General features: G+C 34.5%; 1 protein-coding gene across 1 annotated transcript in view; it reads left to right on the top strand.

Moving 5' to 3' along the window:
- The window catches only part of LOC102493637 (cAMP-specific 3',5'-cyclic phosphodiesterase 4D-like), a 205945-nt gene extending 187748 nt beyond the window's left edge, over positions 1 to 18197 (top strand). The window contains exon 2 of the mRNA XM_027771815.1: positions 17964 to 18197. Within this exon, the coding sequence (XP_027627616.1) occupies positions 17964 to 18197 (234 nt within the window). The remainder of the gene's footprint in view (positions 1 to 17963) is intronic.
- Positions 18198 to 18740: the final 543 nt, after the last annotated feature.

The raw sequence follows: 18740 nt of genomic DNA on the forward strand, positions 1-18740 counted from the left end.
TAAGGGAAATGCAGATCAAAACAACAATGAGATGCTACCAAACCCCAGTCAGAATGACTGAGATTAAAATAAAAAACCAAAGAATGATAAGTGCTGCCAGGGGTGTGGTGAAAGGGGAACTCTCTTACACTGCTGGTGGGAAGGTAAATTGATCCAGACACTGTGGAGAACAATTTGGAGATTCCTCAAAAATCTACAAATAGAACTACCATATGATCCAGCAATCCCACTCCTTGGTATCTACCCAAAGGACAGAAGAGTACTTAATCGCAAAAGTGCTTGCACATTGATGTTTATTGTGGCACTATTCACAATTGCTAAGTCACAGAAACAACCCAAATGCCCATGAACAGATGAGTGGATAGTAAAACTGTGGCAAATATACTCAATGGAATACTATTCAGCCCTAAAACAAAACAAAACAAAACAAAACCCTGGCTTTTGACAGGAAGTGGATAAATATGGAAGACTTACTGTTGAGTGAAGCAAGCCAGGCTATGAAGGAGAGGCATTGTATGTCCCCACTTAATATGTACCTAGTGTCCACACTCTATGACTGAAACTAATTCACTAAAGGATATAGAAACACAGTATATAGATGTAAATACCAGATATAGTATGTGTGCAAGAGGAGGGTCTGAGGAAGGACATTTAGAAGAAAAATAGGGAGGCAAAGTATTAATGTCACAAAGAAATGTGGTATTATCTGTTGAAGATATTTTGTAGTTTTATCAACTGTATTAGGGAGAAATATTCACCTGTTGAAATATCCATTTTGTAAGACAAATACTAATGTGATTGAATGTATAAAAGAAAATGAAATGAAAAATTAATTAATTAATTAATTAAAAAAAGATTATAACCATAGGTCTATATGTGCAGTTTTGCTCAAGTATCTGTTTATTTTGGACAAATATTATTTTGTAACACCTCACCTTTATAGATGTATTGACGTGACAGTACATGAGGAAAAAAATAGAGCTAGTAAATTAGAAAGTTTGTAAATCTTTGGTATAATTGATAGAAAGGATGAATCTAGGACATGGAATTATTAGACCACATCTGAACAGTGTTTATCAGGCTTGTTCATTGGGTTGGCAGCAGAGGGACAGAGGGAGTTTTGTAAAGTATGCAGATGTGTTCATATTTATATTTTGATGATAGTCATTGATGCATGTGCATCTCTTTTGGCTGTGCTATAGAAATTCATTGAGTAATTAAATGCAAACATCTTGCTAATGTTGTAATGTAGAGAAGTTGATAATAAATTCTCTTACAAACATTATATTTAAGAATACTCTGGTGACTAGCAGATGGTGTATTGATTACTTTACTGGTCTCCCATGCAGTAGACTGCAGTTTGAGGCCTGGAATTGGTGGCTTAAAACTCACACTGGGTGGATGGGCACGCATGCCCAAAATCCCAAGAGGAGAATGGAGAAGAAAGGATTGCGGAGCGGCCATCTACCAGGGGGCTATTTCTTGCTTTCTCTCTGTCTTTCCTGCAAGCACACATGACCTATAGCGAAAGTCTCTCTTAAAAAAAGTACTCTGTTGCTTTATGCTTTAAATTGGGCATTAATGGAACGCGCTATTTTAGTCCTAACTGCCAATACATTTATCTAGAAGCTTGTTTCCAATTTTGTCCTCTGTGAAATTTTTGTCCCCAAGAAAGGATTACTTTCATTTTTTTTTAGCAGATTGAGTTGGTATAGTGTATTCTTGGTTATCAAAATAGAGCTTTGGGACTTAGAATTGGTAAATATTCATGATGTGTGAGAAATCGTGATACATACTATACTGTATGATCTCAATCACATTTTGTTGTGTATGCAAACAGGTCCTAGAAGGACACATCCAGTTGTAAGCTGTTCATGACTTTGTTCTTTGTCTCTTGTGTTTTTCAGTTTCCTATAATGCATATATTAACTTTTACAAAATAAAGGGTATTTCTAAAAATAAATAAATTAATGAAAAAAAAATAAAGGGTATTTCTAAAAACTGGAAGAAAATTAGTGACTTAGAGCAGGTTGCTGGGTGGGCAGGACTAATCTCAGGCTGCATCTGAGAAGAGCTGGAGGTGAGTTACAGAGCTATGAGATTAGGGTAAGCAGGTCTGTCTCCTGGGGCATGCATGAGTATGAGTCCAGTTAGGTCGGTGGGCAAACAGGACTGTTGTTAAGGCTGCAGTTTCAGTTCTAAGGATAGGCTGTGGGCTGATATTGGCATGCAATTGTATACAAAACTTTAATCATTTAAATATTCCCAACCCTTTCATTTGTTATCAGTGGCACAAATTGAATATTTATATATTTTATATTCATTAACTTAGTTTTTAGTTATAGTGTATAGTTAAATTCTATATGAGAATTGATAGTGATTTATGCACCATCATTACAGTATTACAGAATTTGTCAATTGCTCAACTAATTAGCCTTATGTTTTCATATAATTTTGTGTTGCTGTGTAGCATCCTTTTGTTTCACTTTAAAGTACTTCCTTAGCAATTCTCTTAAGTCAGGTCTGGTGATGATGGACTCTCTTAGCCTTTCTTTATTTTTATTTCTATTTCATATTTGAAGCATAGTGTTGCTGAATATAGTATTCTTCACTGGCAGTCTTTGACTTTTGATGGTTCGATTATAATGTGTTTCAGTGATGTATCTGTGTTTTCCCTAATTGGATTTTTTAAATTTGGTTGTCGATTCCTTGGATTTAGAGATAGAAAATTTTAATCATTATTTCCTTAAATAAGCTCTCTACCCCTTTCTCTTCTTTTGAGATTTGCATAACATGCATACTGTATCACTTGATGGTATCTCCTAAGGCTATCTTCATTTTTCTGCATTTTTTTTTATCTTTTTGTTCCTCTGACTGGATAATTTCAAATGATCTGTCTTTGAGTTCATTCATTCTTTCTGTTCCTTGATCAAGTCTACTGCTGAAATTCTCTAATAAATTATTTTATTTTTCAGCTCCAAAAATGTTGGCTCATTTTTGTTTCTCTTTGTTGAAGGTCTCATTTTGTTTATGCATAATTTTCCTGATTTGTTTAGGTGTGTATTTGTTTCTTGTAACACACTGAGTTTCTTTAAGACAATTATTGAAATTATTCTATTTATTTCTGGTTGCTTTCTGGAGATTTTTTAAAAAATTCTTTGTGCCTTGTTTCCCTGATCGAGAAATGGAGAAGGGATTATGACAAGATCATACCTCACTGGGCGCTGCTTTCTTCCTCTCCTTCTCTCTCTCTGTATGTGTGTGTGTATATATATGTGTGTGTCTGTGTGTGTGTGGGTATATATATATATATATATACCATTTCCAGTGTATATGTGCCTTCTGGTGATTAAAAATAATAATAATAGTAAACCACTTATGGGAATTCTGTATTGTATTTTTGTACTGATCTTTCTATTGATTATTTTCCAATTTTCCAAGTACCACATGTAGTTTTATGGTACAAATTTATCTCTAGTAAGATAAAATATTCTTGTTATTTTTAATTACTAAGATCATTTTTACTTTTTCCTATATGGCACATGTGCTTGACAGAGAAAAAGAGCGAAAGGAAGTGAGAAATCGCCCCTGAGAGGATGGCAACACCGCAACCCCTTCTCTTCCATTCTCTTCTCAGGATCTTGGGCATATATGTATATGCGCCCCACGTGATTTTTAAGCTGCTGGTCTGGGACTCAAACCATGTTGTTGGCCATGTGGGATCCAGTGCCACAAGCTGGCTAAGAGAAGTATTTTTAACAGTGCTTCGTTCTGCCTATTAAATCATTCTGCCCCAACTTTTCAGTTAAATAGGACACAGATATGTGCCATCACACTTAGCCTGTTTAGATTGCGTTGGGAACTGAACCCAGGTTTCCCATGTAGCCTCGGTCACTGTAGAGTGGTGCCCTTCTGCTTGCTGTATGGTGGCTGGATCTCAAAAAATATTACACTTGATTATATAAGTCTTGGGATATTCATTTTGATTTCTTAATCATGGTTCTACTCATTTCCGTTTAAGATTCTTTTTGAATATTTTGTTTTTAATAAATAAAATATTTTGGTGTTGTAGTTTTATATTTGACATTATAAAGGAAAGACTTTTTGCATATTTTATTTTATATCTGGACAAACTTATCCAAATATTCTTATTTTAAATGATTTTTCTGCTGAGACATTTTGATTTCTTACTTTGAAACAGGTTGTAATCAAATAAGCATAAACATCTTTTTCACCTTTCTCGTAGTTCTATGCCTCTTATTACTATTCTCCAAATTGGATTGCTAAATTATCCAAAAATGGGATAGTGTTATATTTTGGATAAAACTATGAGTTTTGGTATAAGATAAATCTTGTCTGAAAACCTGACTTTACCATTTACTAATAGTGTCAATTTAGCAAACTAATCTTTCTAAGCCTTGATTTCCAAATATGTAAAATGGGAATAAGAGACCTTTATGCAGCTTTTATGAGTATCAAGTAGTTACTTACACAGAACCTGTAGTAAAATAAATAGTATTAATAATGCTAAATAGAAAGGAATAACATGGAACATCTTTTATTACTATTATCATCTTGATTTTAACAAGAGTTAAGTGTTAGTTTTCACCATAAACTATAATTTAAAATGTAGATATAACGTAAACATTATTTTGATCCATAGTTTGCTTATCAAGGAAATGTTTTGGAGTTATCTGAACATCAAAGCTAGGAACAAAACGTAATTTATGGCTCTCTCCATGTGGAGAGGTAATTTTGCTTTATTTGGTCTCTCTTTTCCTCCCCATATTCCAGTTTTTGTTAATTTATGTCAGATTTATAGGCCTAGTTTATTATTATAAATATTTCTTTACTTAAATTACTGTTTTAGTGTTTTGGTTTCATCTTTGTAAATGTATTTTTTGAATAGTAGTGAAATAAAATTTGAAAATGAAGACAGTAGATTCTTTGTATTATTCTTACTATTGTGGTTTGGCACCTAATTCTTCAAGTCAGAGATTTTTCAAAACACTGAGAGAATAACCTGGCTGGGTTTTAACCTACTCTTCTAGGAAGATATGATTTTCACAGACCAAAACAAAACATGACAAAACAATGTTAGCTCTTAAAAAAAAAAAAGAAAAAAAAGTTGTGGTTCTATTACTGCATATCATTATGAAGAACATAATTCATAGAACTCATGTTTTTCCTCAAAAATGTTTCCTTCCTCTACTGACAAAATAGAATTGACATCATTTTTCAAGGTCACCCAGAAAAGTTACAATGCTATTTACCAAAGGTTAATTGAATCTTAGAGTTTCAGATAGACTTTCTTGTTGATGAAAATACACAGTAGAATATTACCAAATAAGAATTCATTCTATTCCTTTTAGGAATTTTTGGAAGTTTTGATGAGTTATGTGAAATGGTTTTAGAAAGAGTTCAGTGATTTCTGTCTCTTCTAATCAGTATAAAATCACAGCCTCTATTTGGATTATGCTCTGTGGATGTTTGAGTGCTATCGGCTATCTTTATGTTAACCTGAGATGGAAATTCTCAATTTTATATGAAATTCATTTTGCAAGAGCACTGTTTTTATATCAGTATTGAAATATCCATCTGAGAAATGGATTGTGTTAATTAAGTACAATGTCCTTTTCAATGTTAAAGACCTTAGGTACTTATCTTTATTGCCTTGACTTGTGTGTTTCTTTAATGATTATTTGGCAACGTTAGCATTTAATTTTCAAATAAAACACATAAAATGAGTAATTATATAAGGGAAAAATATTTGGCGTAAGGCTTAGACAATCTTAAGGTTGTTTTTCAGTTATTACTAGAGTATACTGTGAACCATTTCATGGAAACATAAAATAATGTATAGACAATGTTAAATGTTGTCTTATAGTACTTTTTAGATGGTATGGTCTTCAATGGACTGTGAAAGTAACTTATTAAACTTTGAGTCCTTAAACAGTTGGTTGAGTTTTGGTTTTTTTTTTTGGTTTTTTTTTTAGAGGTTTTTGCTACAGGGTGTGTGCACTCGCCAGACAGATAGAGACAGAGAGACAGAAAGCAAGAAACAACCCCCCGAGGGGGATGGCCACGCCACAATTCCTTCTCCTCTATTCTCCTCTTGGGATTTTGGGCACGCACACACACATGCCTGGCATGAGTTTTAAGCCAATGGGTCTAGGACTTGAACCATGGTCGACTACATGAGAGTCCAGCGACATAGCCATTATGCTAAATGCTGGTCCCAAAAAAGTTGGCTCAGTTTATGCTATAAGTTCAGTACAGGGAAACTTGCATTTATAGAGCTTGATGTTGCAGCAAATTGGTTTCTGTGTCTTCTTTTAAACTTATTTTTAAAAATTTAAGTGAAGATCCAACCTAATGGTACAGTCAGTAACAAACTGAACTGCAGTGTTGCAGGCCATATGGCGACTGTGGGTTTGAATTTCCAGGTTGGCTTAAAGACATGTTGGGCATGCATGCATGTATATGAGGAGGTAGAGGTAGGAAAGAGGGATTGTGGCAGAATGAGACTGTCAAGGGTGCTTTCCTTTCACTCTCCTGTATTTATACATGCACTATCATGGATAAAAATAAATTTTAAAAAGATTAAATGAAAATACACATCACATATCTATATATTAGAAAAAAAGGTTTGAACTTGGGAAATACCAAAGTAGTTAAAAAAGTTGACGTTTAAGAATTTTAAAAGAAATTCTTTGTCAAGTGCTTCAGCTTCATATATAACTTATAATTACAAATGCAACTTTACTAGTAATACCAATATCTAATATAATTTCCTTATTTCCCAATTTTTTGCCATTGAAGAAATGGATAAAAGTATGTGTATGTGCTTAATTCTTTTCTTCAACAAGGTTTAGTTAGCATATGCTTCAGTCCAGTGCTAGGAATATAGAAGTAATTTTGACCTGCTTTTTTCCTCTGAGATGTGTCCGTACATCCATGATAAGAAAGGGAATAGACATATAAGCAAATCATTCTACGACATTAGCAGGCTAAAAACTGACCTTGGTCATAATAAAAAAAGTAGAAGGTATTTAATAGAGGGGCAAGCAATGAGACTAAACAGCAATGATATAAATTTGGCAAAAAAAAAAAAAAAAAAAAAAAAAAAAAAGAGAAATGGCCTTTTTATGAGACAATCATATGACTTAGTTCACCTCAGGCTAGTTTTCTCCTTTCATTGATGTTGCATCTGGTTAGCGCTTCCTTCCACCTGCAAACTTGTTCATCCTGCCTATATTACTTCTAGAGAACCTGAAGTCCACACATACACTGGTGATCATCTGTCTACTTACATTTATTCCCAAGTGGTCTGTAAGTACTTACGGGAAGGCAGTGTCTAAATCACCTGTGCATTTCCAGCACACAACACAAACTTGGAGGTTAGTAGGTGCCTGATTAAGGAATTAACCAGGAAATAGTATCACAATTAAGACAGACCAAACTCGAAGAATAAAGATGTGATTGTATCCCTATAATATGTAGGAATAAAACATAGGAAAATAAATAAAATAAAACAGGAAATAGCACTAGCTATAATAAGAACACCTAAGTTTTAGTGGTTTGCCCCCACAGAAGATTGTGGTTCATTTAGCCAGAATTAAATATTCTTGATTGCAAGTGTCTTTCCTATAAACAGTGATCAAGGACCCTACAAATGTGTGCAATTAGTATTTGTTAGTTTACTATAATAAACAACTCAACCAATGAACCAAAAACACCACGACTTTTTTCATCTTGTGGCTCTGGCATTTTTAATACATGGTGAGGGACTATAGTATGGGAAAAAGGTAGACTATGAATTTACAAAGCTCTTGTGGGCCAGATTAGAAAGTGGCACATATTTTCTTGGCTTATAGTCTATTGGCATGAGATGTAATGCTCCTTGCCATGTCTATATCTGCCTGCAAGGCATGTACAAATATGGTCTAGTTCTGTGCCCAGAAAGAAACATTTTTTCCTATAATGCCAACCAACGGGCGTTTTAGGGGACATCTCTATAGAAATTCCATTTTTATGTACACTTATGAAACAAATATCAAAATCTGTAGGATTATCAGCAACTACAGAATTATTTTTTATTTTTTATTTTTGCCATAGAACGCATACACTTGCTGCAAAGAGACAGCAAGAGAGACAATAAGAGAAGAAGTGAGAAATCACCCCCTGTGGGGGATGGCCATGCTGTAATTCCCCCTCGTCCATTCTCCTCCTGGGATTTTGGGCATGCTTGCGCAGGTGCCTAGCATCAGTTTCAAGCCACTAGGTCTGGAACTCAGAATGCAGATGACTATGTGGAGTCCAGTGCCTTAATCTCTATGCCACCTGCTGGTCCCTGGCCATAGAAATTTATTGAACACTATTTATGTGTATGTCCTCATGCTAAGGACCATTAAGTGGTTTTTTGTCTGCCTTGAGAAGAAAACACTAATGAAAAAAGAACAAAGAAATTAATGAAATGCAATGCATAGAAACTGAAGAAAATAAGGGACCAGCAGGTGGTGTGGTGATAGTGGGGACTGGACTCCCACATGACTGACTGCAGTTCTGGTCCCAGACTGGGTGACTTACTTTCTCTTTCTCTCTCTCTCTCTCTCACTCTCACTCTCACTCTCACTCTTAGTCTCACTATCACTCTGTCCCTCTCTGGTTGAATTGAAATACATATAAAAATAAATAAAGTTAAATAAAATAATTCTTTAAATCTTTTTCAAAGAAACTAAAAAAAAAGAAAAATAGTTTATAATAAATTTAATGCTTATCCATTATAACGTCTGTTATTATGGAATTGCTTCTTCTAGTTATGCCTTCAGAGAGATGTTTGTCCTAATAGTGAAAAGTATCACGTCAATGTTATTTGTCTATCAACTATGCCACATAACTTGGCTAATTATCAAGTAGAATTCCATTTTATTACCACCCAGCCAGTTCAGATTAAATTCATTAAAATATTGTAGTGTTTTCTTTCTTTGATATTGCATGTTTGAAGTTGGATAAGAGACATTTCTTTTTCCCATTAATAGCAAGATGAATATTATTTCATTTTATTTCTATGACTTTTATTGTACTTTTTAATTTGAAAATAATATATTTATATTATAGAGAATATAGACTCAAGTAATTAATGAAGACATAAAAACTAAAACCATCATCCAGAAAGAGCCATTTTAGAGAACTGTAATACAGTTTTCCGGAATTGTTCTGTGAATACGATACATGACTCTTTTTGTTTTGATGTTATTGTTTTATAAAAAAGTGATCAATCTATAATTGATCATTCTATGATTGCTCTTCTCATTCAACATATTATGAACATAATTAGATATTGATCTGCATTATTTTAACACATCATGTATCAAAATTTAACCTAATTCCTCAGTACAACTAGATTACATCCATTTGTTTGTTATTATAAATGTGTTGTAGTGAACATCTTTTTGGCTGGATCATTGCTAACCAGTTTTATCAGATTATGTCTGAAATGTTGAAACCATTGGTTCTCAGATTTTAGTATGTGTAAGTATCATACCAGGGACTTAGACTCCCAGGCCCCAATTGTAGAGATTCTGACTAGGCAGGTCTGGAATAGAGTCTGAATTTTAGCCATCACTTTTTGTGATTTTTCATGCAGGAGGTTTGAACATTTGGAGTAACAATGACTTAGGGACATACCTTTTTCCTCAATTCCTTGCCAAAATGTCATTTTCAGTAATGAACAAGATACAGATTGCTCTGACAGTTATTTTTTTTCCAAAATAAAATCATTTTACCTCCTGCCTTCTACCTTACAAAATTGTTCTACCTATTTTTGAGGCATAATTGATACACATTAATCTGGAATATAACAAGTGGTATAAAAACAGCACTTGTTATACGGCCTCTGAATGGAAAATGTCAGGTAATACATATCTATTGCTTTAGCATTTTTTATAGAATTAAAAAATACTTATAGAAAGTTTGGATTTAAACTGTCATTATATGATCATGAACATAAACTTTCTTTTTAATAGAGGGAGTTCTCTCTAAAGAAGTTATCCTTTGAGGTACTTTTGTTTAAAAGAAGTTATTCATCTTATAACCTGGGTTATAGGAAGCATTTTTGCAATTACAATTCTAACTCCTAGAATGGGCAGATAAGTCTTTATAAAAAAGATGTTCTCTTTGGCTGACTATATTCAGTGTTGCTAAAACTGTGCTAGACTTATCCTTTGTTCTTTTCTGTGTTTACCTAGAGAAAGGTATCCACACACATAAGTCATTAGCTTAATTATGACCTGTTAGCAATCTATGAGCATGGGTTACATTTTTGTTCTGTCCTAGATGAACTTCAGAAGTGCACACAGGCTGGGAAGCTATGCTCTAAACTTCATCTTTTAGACTCCTGAAATACTCAGACAAGAAGTCATTTTAAAGCTGAGGAGTGTTCTGGCCTGTTCAGGGAAGCTATGCTCTAAACTTTATCTTCTAGGCTCCTGAAATATTCAGACAAGTGGAGGAGAGACTTGTCACAGAATGACCAGAAACCATCATCAAGACACAAGAAACATGAGAAGCCAAGAAAATATCTCTCTCCTAAGGGAAAAGAACAATCCCCCATCATCCACAGACAGTACAGTAGAACTCGTGGAAATGTCTGATAGAGAATTCAGAATATTCATAGTAACAAAACTAAATGAGATGCAAGAGCTGAGAGATAATGAACTGCAGAAGATGCAGGAGAAAAGAGAAAATTATTCCAGGAGGTCTTGAAGTTCTTCCATGATCTGAAAGAGGATATACACACCAGAAAAAAGAATTAAATGGAGCTATTAGAGATGAAGGCTGCCATTCAGGAAATCAAAACCTCCCTCGAAAGTATTAAAAGCAGATTAGTCCATGCAGAAAATTTAATCTCAGATGTTGAAGGCAAAACCTCTGATCTAGGTGCCTTCTGCATGGTCGCTGTGGAGAATCTGCCACTGTGCTGACCATCCTCTGCTGGACAAGGTGTCCATGAAGGCCACATGTACTCATAAAAGAAAAAGAGAGAAATAGAAATTAGAGAAGCAAACTGCCAGGCACAGGATTGAAACCATGATCAGCCATGAGGCAAAAACAAGAAGAAGAAGAGAAGAAAAAGAAGAGAAGGAAGAGGAAGAGGAAGCGGAAGCATAAGCAGAAGCGGAGGAAGAAGAGGAAGAAGAAGAAAAGAAGAGAAGGGGAAATACCTCCAAAAACTATCAGTGTATGTGGATGTTATTGACCTGCTAGGGAAGAATAGGCTGGTCTGCATCTCCTGGAAATCCCATTTCTATTTTCTTCAAAAGCATCTTAGTAAGAATTTGAACCACCACATGCACAGAATGATAAATAAGAAAATGAGTCAGACACAGTCATCACGTCCAAATCATGTTGTAGAAACTCTAGGGAAGAATTTGGTGGGCATGTTCCAGCTTTGCTACATAGTGATCCAGCAAGTGAGCATCCAAAACATTCAGCCCAGAGTTTACTGAAATAAAAATCTTCTGGGTATTGGGAAGGGTTCACTGTCTTGAGAAATTGCTTAAAGCCTGGAATTTTCCTTTTCTGGTTTGAAAATAAGAGGCTTCCATGGAAAAAGTATGGCATCTCACCCAGGTTAGGCAAAAGAAGTTTCCACTCTGCAGAATGTAGATTTCTCATGATCCACCCCTTTCCCAAAATTAAATAGAATTCCTTTTCTATCCCTAGGATCCAGACACTCCCTGCATCACCATGTATTATGTACACATTTACAGATGAAACTCTGATCCTCTGCACAAGAATATAGTCACGTGAAAAAGGGACACCTTTTGTGGCAGGGAGCTTTTCTGTAAAGGCCACACAGATATCCTTTTCTGTCATCTTTGCCTTTACATCCTGAAGGAACTCCTCTGCTTGCATATCATCAAATACATCGAGTGCCACCCACATCCAGCCAAAATGCAGCAGCAAGCAGATGATTTCATGAGCCAGAGCACTGTCCTTGGTGGCCATCTGATAAACTGAAGGAAATTGGTCTTTACCACTTAGAATGGGGTCCAAGGGACCATATATAACCTGAATAAGAAAAGAAATAAACTAATTCTGACCTTAGTGCATTTTGGATTGTCTCATTTAAATAGGGAGGAGATAATTCTTGATCTAATAAGACCATAGAATTGGCTATTGAGTGAAGAGAATGCATGCTGTGGAAATGACAATATTCTGTCATTAGGAGCATCAGAAGACTTTTTATTTATTTTATTTTTTTGAGTTTTTAAATTTTAAATTAGTATTATTTATTATTAGTGATATATTCAGTCATTATCCATCATTTGGTTTGTGGGGAGATTTTACCCAACATGATATACACCACATAGCAGATGAGTTGGGACTACTATACACATCACCAACAGGCACCAAAAAATATCTTTGTAACACAAATGTCTTACTTCTCGATATTTTCCCAAATTTTTCTTCCTGCACTCTTCCCCTCTCCCACTCTCCTTCCACTTTGTTCCCAGTGTCCATAACAATTTTTAAATGCTTTTATGTCCTCTACTCTTTCAGTCTCTACCATGGAGTATAGACAGTCAGTATATGCTAAGTGCAGAATTTTTTGTTAACTATGCTTCATATAAGAAACTGATAACAAGAATACATAGGGAACTCAAGCAGCTTACCAGAAGAAAATTATTAACCCAATTAAAAGATGGGAAAATGAGCTGGGTAAACATCTCTCTAAGGAAGACATAACAACAGCCAAAAGCATATGAAAAAATGCTCAACATTCTTCATTATAAGGGAGATGCAGATCAAAACCACAATGAAATACCACCTAACCCCAATCAGAATGGTGAAGATTTTAAAAAAAGAAAAAAAAAAAGATAAGCGCTCGTGGGAATGTGGTGAAAGAGCAACTCTCATACGTTGTTAGTGGGAATGTAAATTGGTCCAGCTGCTATGGAGAAGAATATGCAGGTTCCTCAAAAACCTTCAAATAGAGCTACCATATGATCCAGCAATTCTACTCCTGGGTATCTACCCAAAAGACAGGAGAACATTCAGTCAGAAAAGTGCTTGCACAGCTATATTTATTGCAGCTTTATTCTTGTTGCTAAAACATGGAACAAACCCAAATGTCCACAAACAGATGAATGGTTTGAAAAAGTGTGGCAGATATATTCCATGGAGTACTATTAAGCCATAAAAATCAAGATTCTGGCAACTGTTAGAAAGTGGATGAACATGGAACATCAGAAGTCTTTTTTGCAGCCCCATTTCTTTTGAGAAAGGACATGTGACTAATCCAAATAATGGTATCACTCCCAGACCATAAGATGCAAGAGATGAGAGATAATGAACTCCAGAAAGTGCAAAAGGAAAAAGACAATGAGTTCCAGGAGGAGAGGAAGTTCTTTCACAATTTGAAAGAAGAAATACACACTATAAAAAATAATCAAACAGAGCTGTTAGAGATGAAAGCTGTAACACAGGAAATCCAAACCTCCTTTGAAAGTATTAAAAGCAGATTAGACTGTGCAGAAGATCGAATCTTGGATGTTGAAGACAAAACCTCTGACTTAGAAAAAATCTCCAAAAAGACTAATAAAATAATCCCCAAGTGAGCATAATATATGAGAAATACTAGATACTATTAAGTGCCTAAACATCTAGATAATTGATATTCCAGAAGGTGAAGAAACTAACAAGGGCATTGATAATCTATTTAATGAAATCCTGGAAGAAGACTTTCCAAACCTAGAGAGGTATTCAAATATCCAGACCCAAGAAATATAAAGGACCCTTAATAGAATCAACCCTGGAAGATCTTCTCCATGGCACATTATAGACAGTTTGGCTAAATCCACAAAGACAAAGACAAGATACTGAAATTGGCAAGAGAGAAACATCAGGTTACTTAAAAAGGTTATCCTGTTAGCCTGACATCAGACCTCTCATCGGAAGCAATGCAAGCAAGGAAAGAATGGGGAAATATATTGAAAGTGTTAGTGAAAAAAATATTTCAACCAAGAATACTACACCGGTAAGATTATCCTTCATATGGGGAAACAAAGGTAAAAAAATTTTCAGATAAAGAAAACCTGAAAGAATTTAGCGATACCAGAACAGTTCTTTAAGAAGGCCTGAAGGGAGTGCTTTACCAAGAAAACTAAAGACACACAGAGAGAAATAAGAACAAAAAGCAACAAAGAAAATGCTAGGGACAAGTCCGGAAATAATAATAACGTTGACTATTAACTTCTAGGATTTAAACGGAAAGATTGGACTACAGTAACACTGCAAATTTAACAGAAGAGAGTAATTACGTGAGACTGAACTGGTGAAATAGAATTTTATGACTTTTGATGAAAACATTACTGATTTTTTTATTACGCTCCAGATTTAAGGATTTTGCTTACTTTTGACCTATTGATAGGTTCAACAATTTGTTAAAGTATTTTTGTTTGTTTCTTTAAATGAAAACATAAACTTTTCTTTCTTCCTGACCCCTCTGGAATTGGAAACTATTTGGGAGTATTCTTGTTTTGTGGCAGAAGGGTTATTTGTATAAGTTCAATAATGCTTGTTGCATTGAATCAGAAATTGGAAATACTGGAAATGCTCATTATTGGACAGGGCTCCAACTGGAATGTCATATCTGAAGATTAATCAGAAAACTGTGGAACTAAGGTAGATCTCAAGTAAGCCTATAAAAGGTCTTAGAAAAATGGCCTGGCACCAAAAATAGTTCTGCCTGGCAGAGAGGATTAGAGAAGATATATGAAAGAATGTCTAATATAAAATAACCTGGACTTTTTCAGCCCACCATTGTAATCAGTAGAGTTTGCAAAAGAAGAACCACACCAGAGGATTATCTTGAGAAAGACATTGAAGGAAGAAAAAGAGACTAATCTTTGCTAGCAGATGGTATATCCCAGAACACTTGGTAGGCAGAGCTGAATCGAGAAGGTTTATGTGTGACTTGTGTGCTGGGCATTTGCTTTTCAACAATTTGAGTAGTTGACATGTAAATATTTTCTCCAAAATATTTAAAACCATACTGTCTTTGTTGTTATAGAGTCTCAAACAAAATTATAAGAAACATTTTGAATGTTATCTTTAAAACTCAGTATTTTGAAATTTTGAAAGTTGTTTATTAACTGTCAAGAAGTATGGAGTATGAGCAAAAATTTTTTGATATGTAAAGTATATATTTGTGGAAAAATGTAAAAATAAAAGAAATAAAAGAAAAAAGAAAAATTGAAAAACAAAAGAAAATTGCTATGGACACTGGGGACAAAGTGAAAGGATAATGGGAGAGGGGAAGAGTACAGGTAGGGAAATTCAGGGAAAAATGGAGAAGCAAGACATCTGTGGGACACAGATAAGGTTTGTTGCCTGTTGGTGATGTCGTGTATAGTATTCTCAACTTGCCTATGTATATCATGTTGAGTAAAATCTCTTTACAAACTAAATGATGTATAATGGTTGATATAATAATAATAATAATAATAACAATAACAATAAAAATGATAGGAAAAACGTGCACACAGGCTCACTTTTCCAGTCTAAGGGCTAAGAATGTGATGTATAAATGTGTTTTACTTTTATTTTATTTACTCACTATCCAATCGAACATTAATTTTGTCACTGGTTGTTATACAATCTGAATATTTCAGAACTGAAAGTATTCTTAAAGTCTGTTGTGTACAAACTCTTAATTTTATGCCTAAGGAGAATAAATTCTAGAAAGGTTTAGTGACATTTTGAGATCAGTAATTAGTGGCAAAGAAGGGCCTAGAATTTCTATCTCCAGATGTCATCAGAGGTCATCATTAATTTCTAATGTTAGTATAGGGCTGTTTTGACTTCAGTTCTGTTATTTATTTTTTTAAGTTAGAAGATGAGGCTTATGAAGTTGCAGTGTTCTATTCTTCTTGTGTTATGCACACTGCCAGGGACTGCAATGTCCAGGTGGTACAATTTAGTGGTTGTTAGTTCCAACTGTCAGTAAAAGAGATTTGAGTTTGAATCTTGTAGGGTGACCAGCCGCCCTGGTTTACTTGGGACTGTGAGGTTTCTCAGACATGAACTTTGAGTGCTACAATTGAAAAATCCCAGGCAAATTTTCATGTATCTGTGTGACTAAGGTATGCTATTTTATAGGTCTGTTTCATTATACAGAATATGAGAAAAGTAAGAACTGATTCATAGGATCTTAGTAAAAATTAAGATGATATATATAAAATAGCACCGCTTAATTAGGACTCAATAAATATTGGCCATTATGATTATTGATGCCATTCTATAAACCATGTGAATTCCTAAAGCAGATTTTCTCAGAACCTAGATCTTCCTATGTAGGATTTGAAATAAGTGAACTTTGTATCTTCAACCTCCTCTTTCTTCAGGATGCCAGTCTGTTATCCTGTCATTTATAAAATTAGACAGTACCATCCAAGGCTGAATAGATTCCAGCACTGTATATACTTTCACATTTTTCAACACATACATCAGAAAGAGACAAATTTTTAATTTGGAAACCAATATGGAGAATGATCATCAAAGGCATCATAGTGCCATAAAAAGGAAAACATGGAATTAGCCTAGATTATGATAATTTCTGCCATTGAATTGAGTGCAAATGCTGTGACAGAAATTGGTGCTGCAATACTTTATAGCTGGTCTAGACAATGACCCTGAGAGGTAATTTTCTATCAGGTTTCAGAAAAAGAAACAATCTCAGTGATTCTAAGTTACCTGGCCAAAGATAGTGGTATAAAAAGGAGCACAACAAAAATTTCTAAACTAGGTCTGGATGCCCCAAAGTCCATGCAGCTTTAATTTATAACCAACAGGCTAATTTTGGGAAATGTACTTTGCCTCCCTGGGCTAGTTTCTTCCCCTGTAAAACTCAGAATGAAAGAAATTTGCTGTTTGTGGTTATATGTCAAATTGCAGGTAATGCCTTATGCTTATAGCCTGCATGGCTCATTTCATTCTTATGGGTAAATATTAGTCTCATCTTTGTAGTAAACAGAAGCCTAAGTTAGAGAGACTGGACATAGAAGAACACAACCAGTAAAGTGATAATGCAGATATTCAAAAATGCAGTACTCTTCTGAAGCATCTTGTAACATTTAGATATTCTATAATTCTGAATAAATGGTTAATAACTGTTAACAGAGTAGACTTTTAACAGCTTGGAAATAATTAATGCCCATGTAATTTTTCTTTAACAATTAACTTTCAACTAGAGTTGAAATATGACATTTTCTACTTCATTCTAGATTTGATTTGTCTTTTGTATGTGGATAATACAGCTCAAATTTGCAAAATTCATCTGTGCTTTAAGTACAATTCTACTGCATACTCAACTTTTCTTTCTTTATTAATTATCTTACAGCATCTTATAATAAAATTAGAATGAATAACAGGTGACATATAAAAATGTGTGTAAAGTATGGTCCTCAGTATGAAAAATAATAGGACTCATTTTCTCCTTTATAGGTTTTATATATTTCATATATATACACACACATATATATACACACACATACACACACATGCATGCACAGATGCATATATACTAGGTATGATCTAAAGTTAATTTTTTGCAATTCAGAAGGTAAGAAAACATTTTGATTTGCCCTTGATTTTATAGAATTATGTACAAAGGTTATAAGTTCTAAGTTTACTGGAGCTGTCAGTGAACTCTTGCAACCTTACAACCTAGGCATATCTGGTAAAAGAATTCACAATTTTAAATATAAATTAGCTTTTGGTTGTGAGTTTTAATCTCTTCACCAATACTGCTCTTTCCATGTCATTGCTTTTGCATTAGCAATTTCCGTGTATAAATTTCACTTATTTTCTTTCCCAGAGAAGCATAAAGTCCTTATGTAGTGCTGAACACTGGGACTTCTGTTGATTTTATGTATGCTCTTGAACTTTTGCCTTAGGCCTCTGAGGAAACACTACATTCCAGTACTGAAGAGGAAGACCCTTTCCGAGGAATGGAACCCTATCTTGTACGGAGACTTTCATGCCGCAATATTCAGCTTCCCCCTCTTGCCTTCAGACAATTGGAACAAGCTGACTTGAAAAGTGAATCAGAAAGCATTCCAAGACCAACCAGCCTCCCCCTGAAGATTTTGCCACTGATTGCTATCACGTCTGCAGACTCCAGTGGGTGAGTGCCCTTGGGGAACATCTCCCCATTTTGTATTTTAGATGTGATTGGTATCTATGGTTTTTTGAGTTTTTGCGGCTTATTGCTTGATTTGAGTGAGAGGACATAGGGTTTCTAAAGTCAAAAAAGAAAGATGACTTTTATTTTTTTCCCTAGTAACATCTCTATCCTGCAGGAGGAGATATTTTAATGAAGTTGCTTTACAAGGAGGAGTTGAAAATATATTGGTGAATGCTAATAAGCATCTGGGAAAGGCAAATTGTATGAGGAAAATTAATATTGGCCATATGTGATTTAATAGAGAACTTCTTAACAAATGAGAACTAATGGACAAATTACCCTGTTGGCATACATATCTGGAAACATGTTCACTGATGTAAAATGAATTTGTAGTCAAGAATAGACTGTACTATAATTAGAATCAAAGGAAATATACAATTATATTCATGAACCTAGTAATTTGATCTTTGACACTTTGAGGAGTTGCTTACCCAAATACCATTTCAATTCTCAATATAAAGTGATTTTATTTTGTTTGTAAATAAGG

The sequence above is a fragment of the Tupaia chinensis genome, unplaced genomic scaffold, assembly GCF_000334495.1.
Source record: "Tupaia chinensis unplaced genomic scaffold, TupChi_1.0 Scaffold000232_3, whole genome shotgun sequence".
NCBI classification, from domain to species: domain Eukaryota; kingdom Metazoa; phylum Chordata; class Mammalia; order Scandentia; family Tupaiidae; genus Tupaia; species Tupaia belangeri.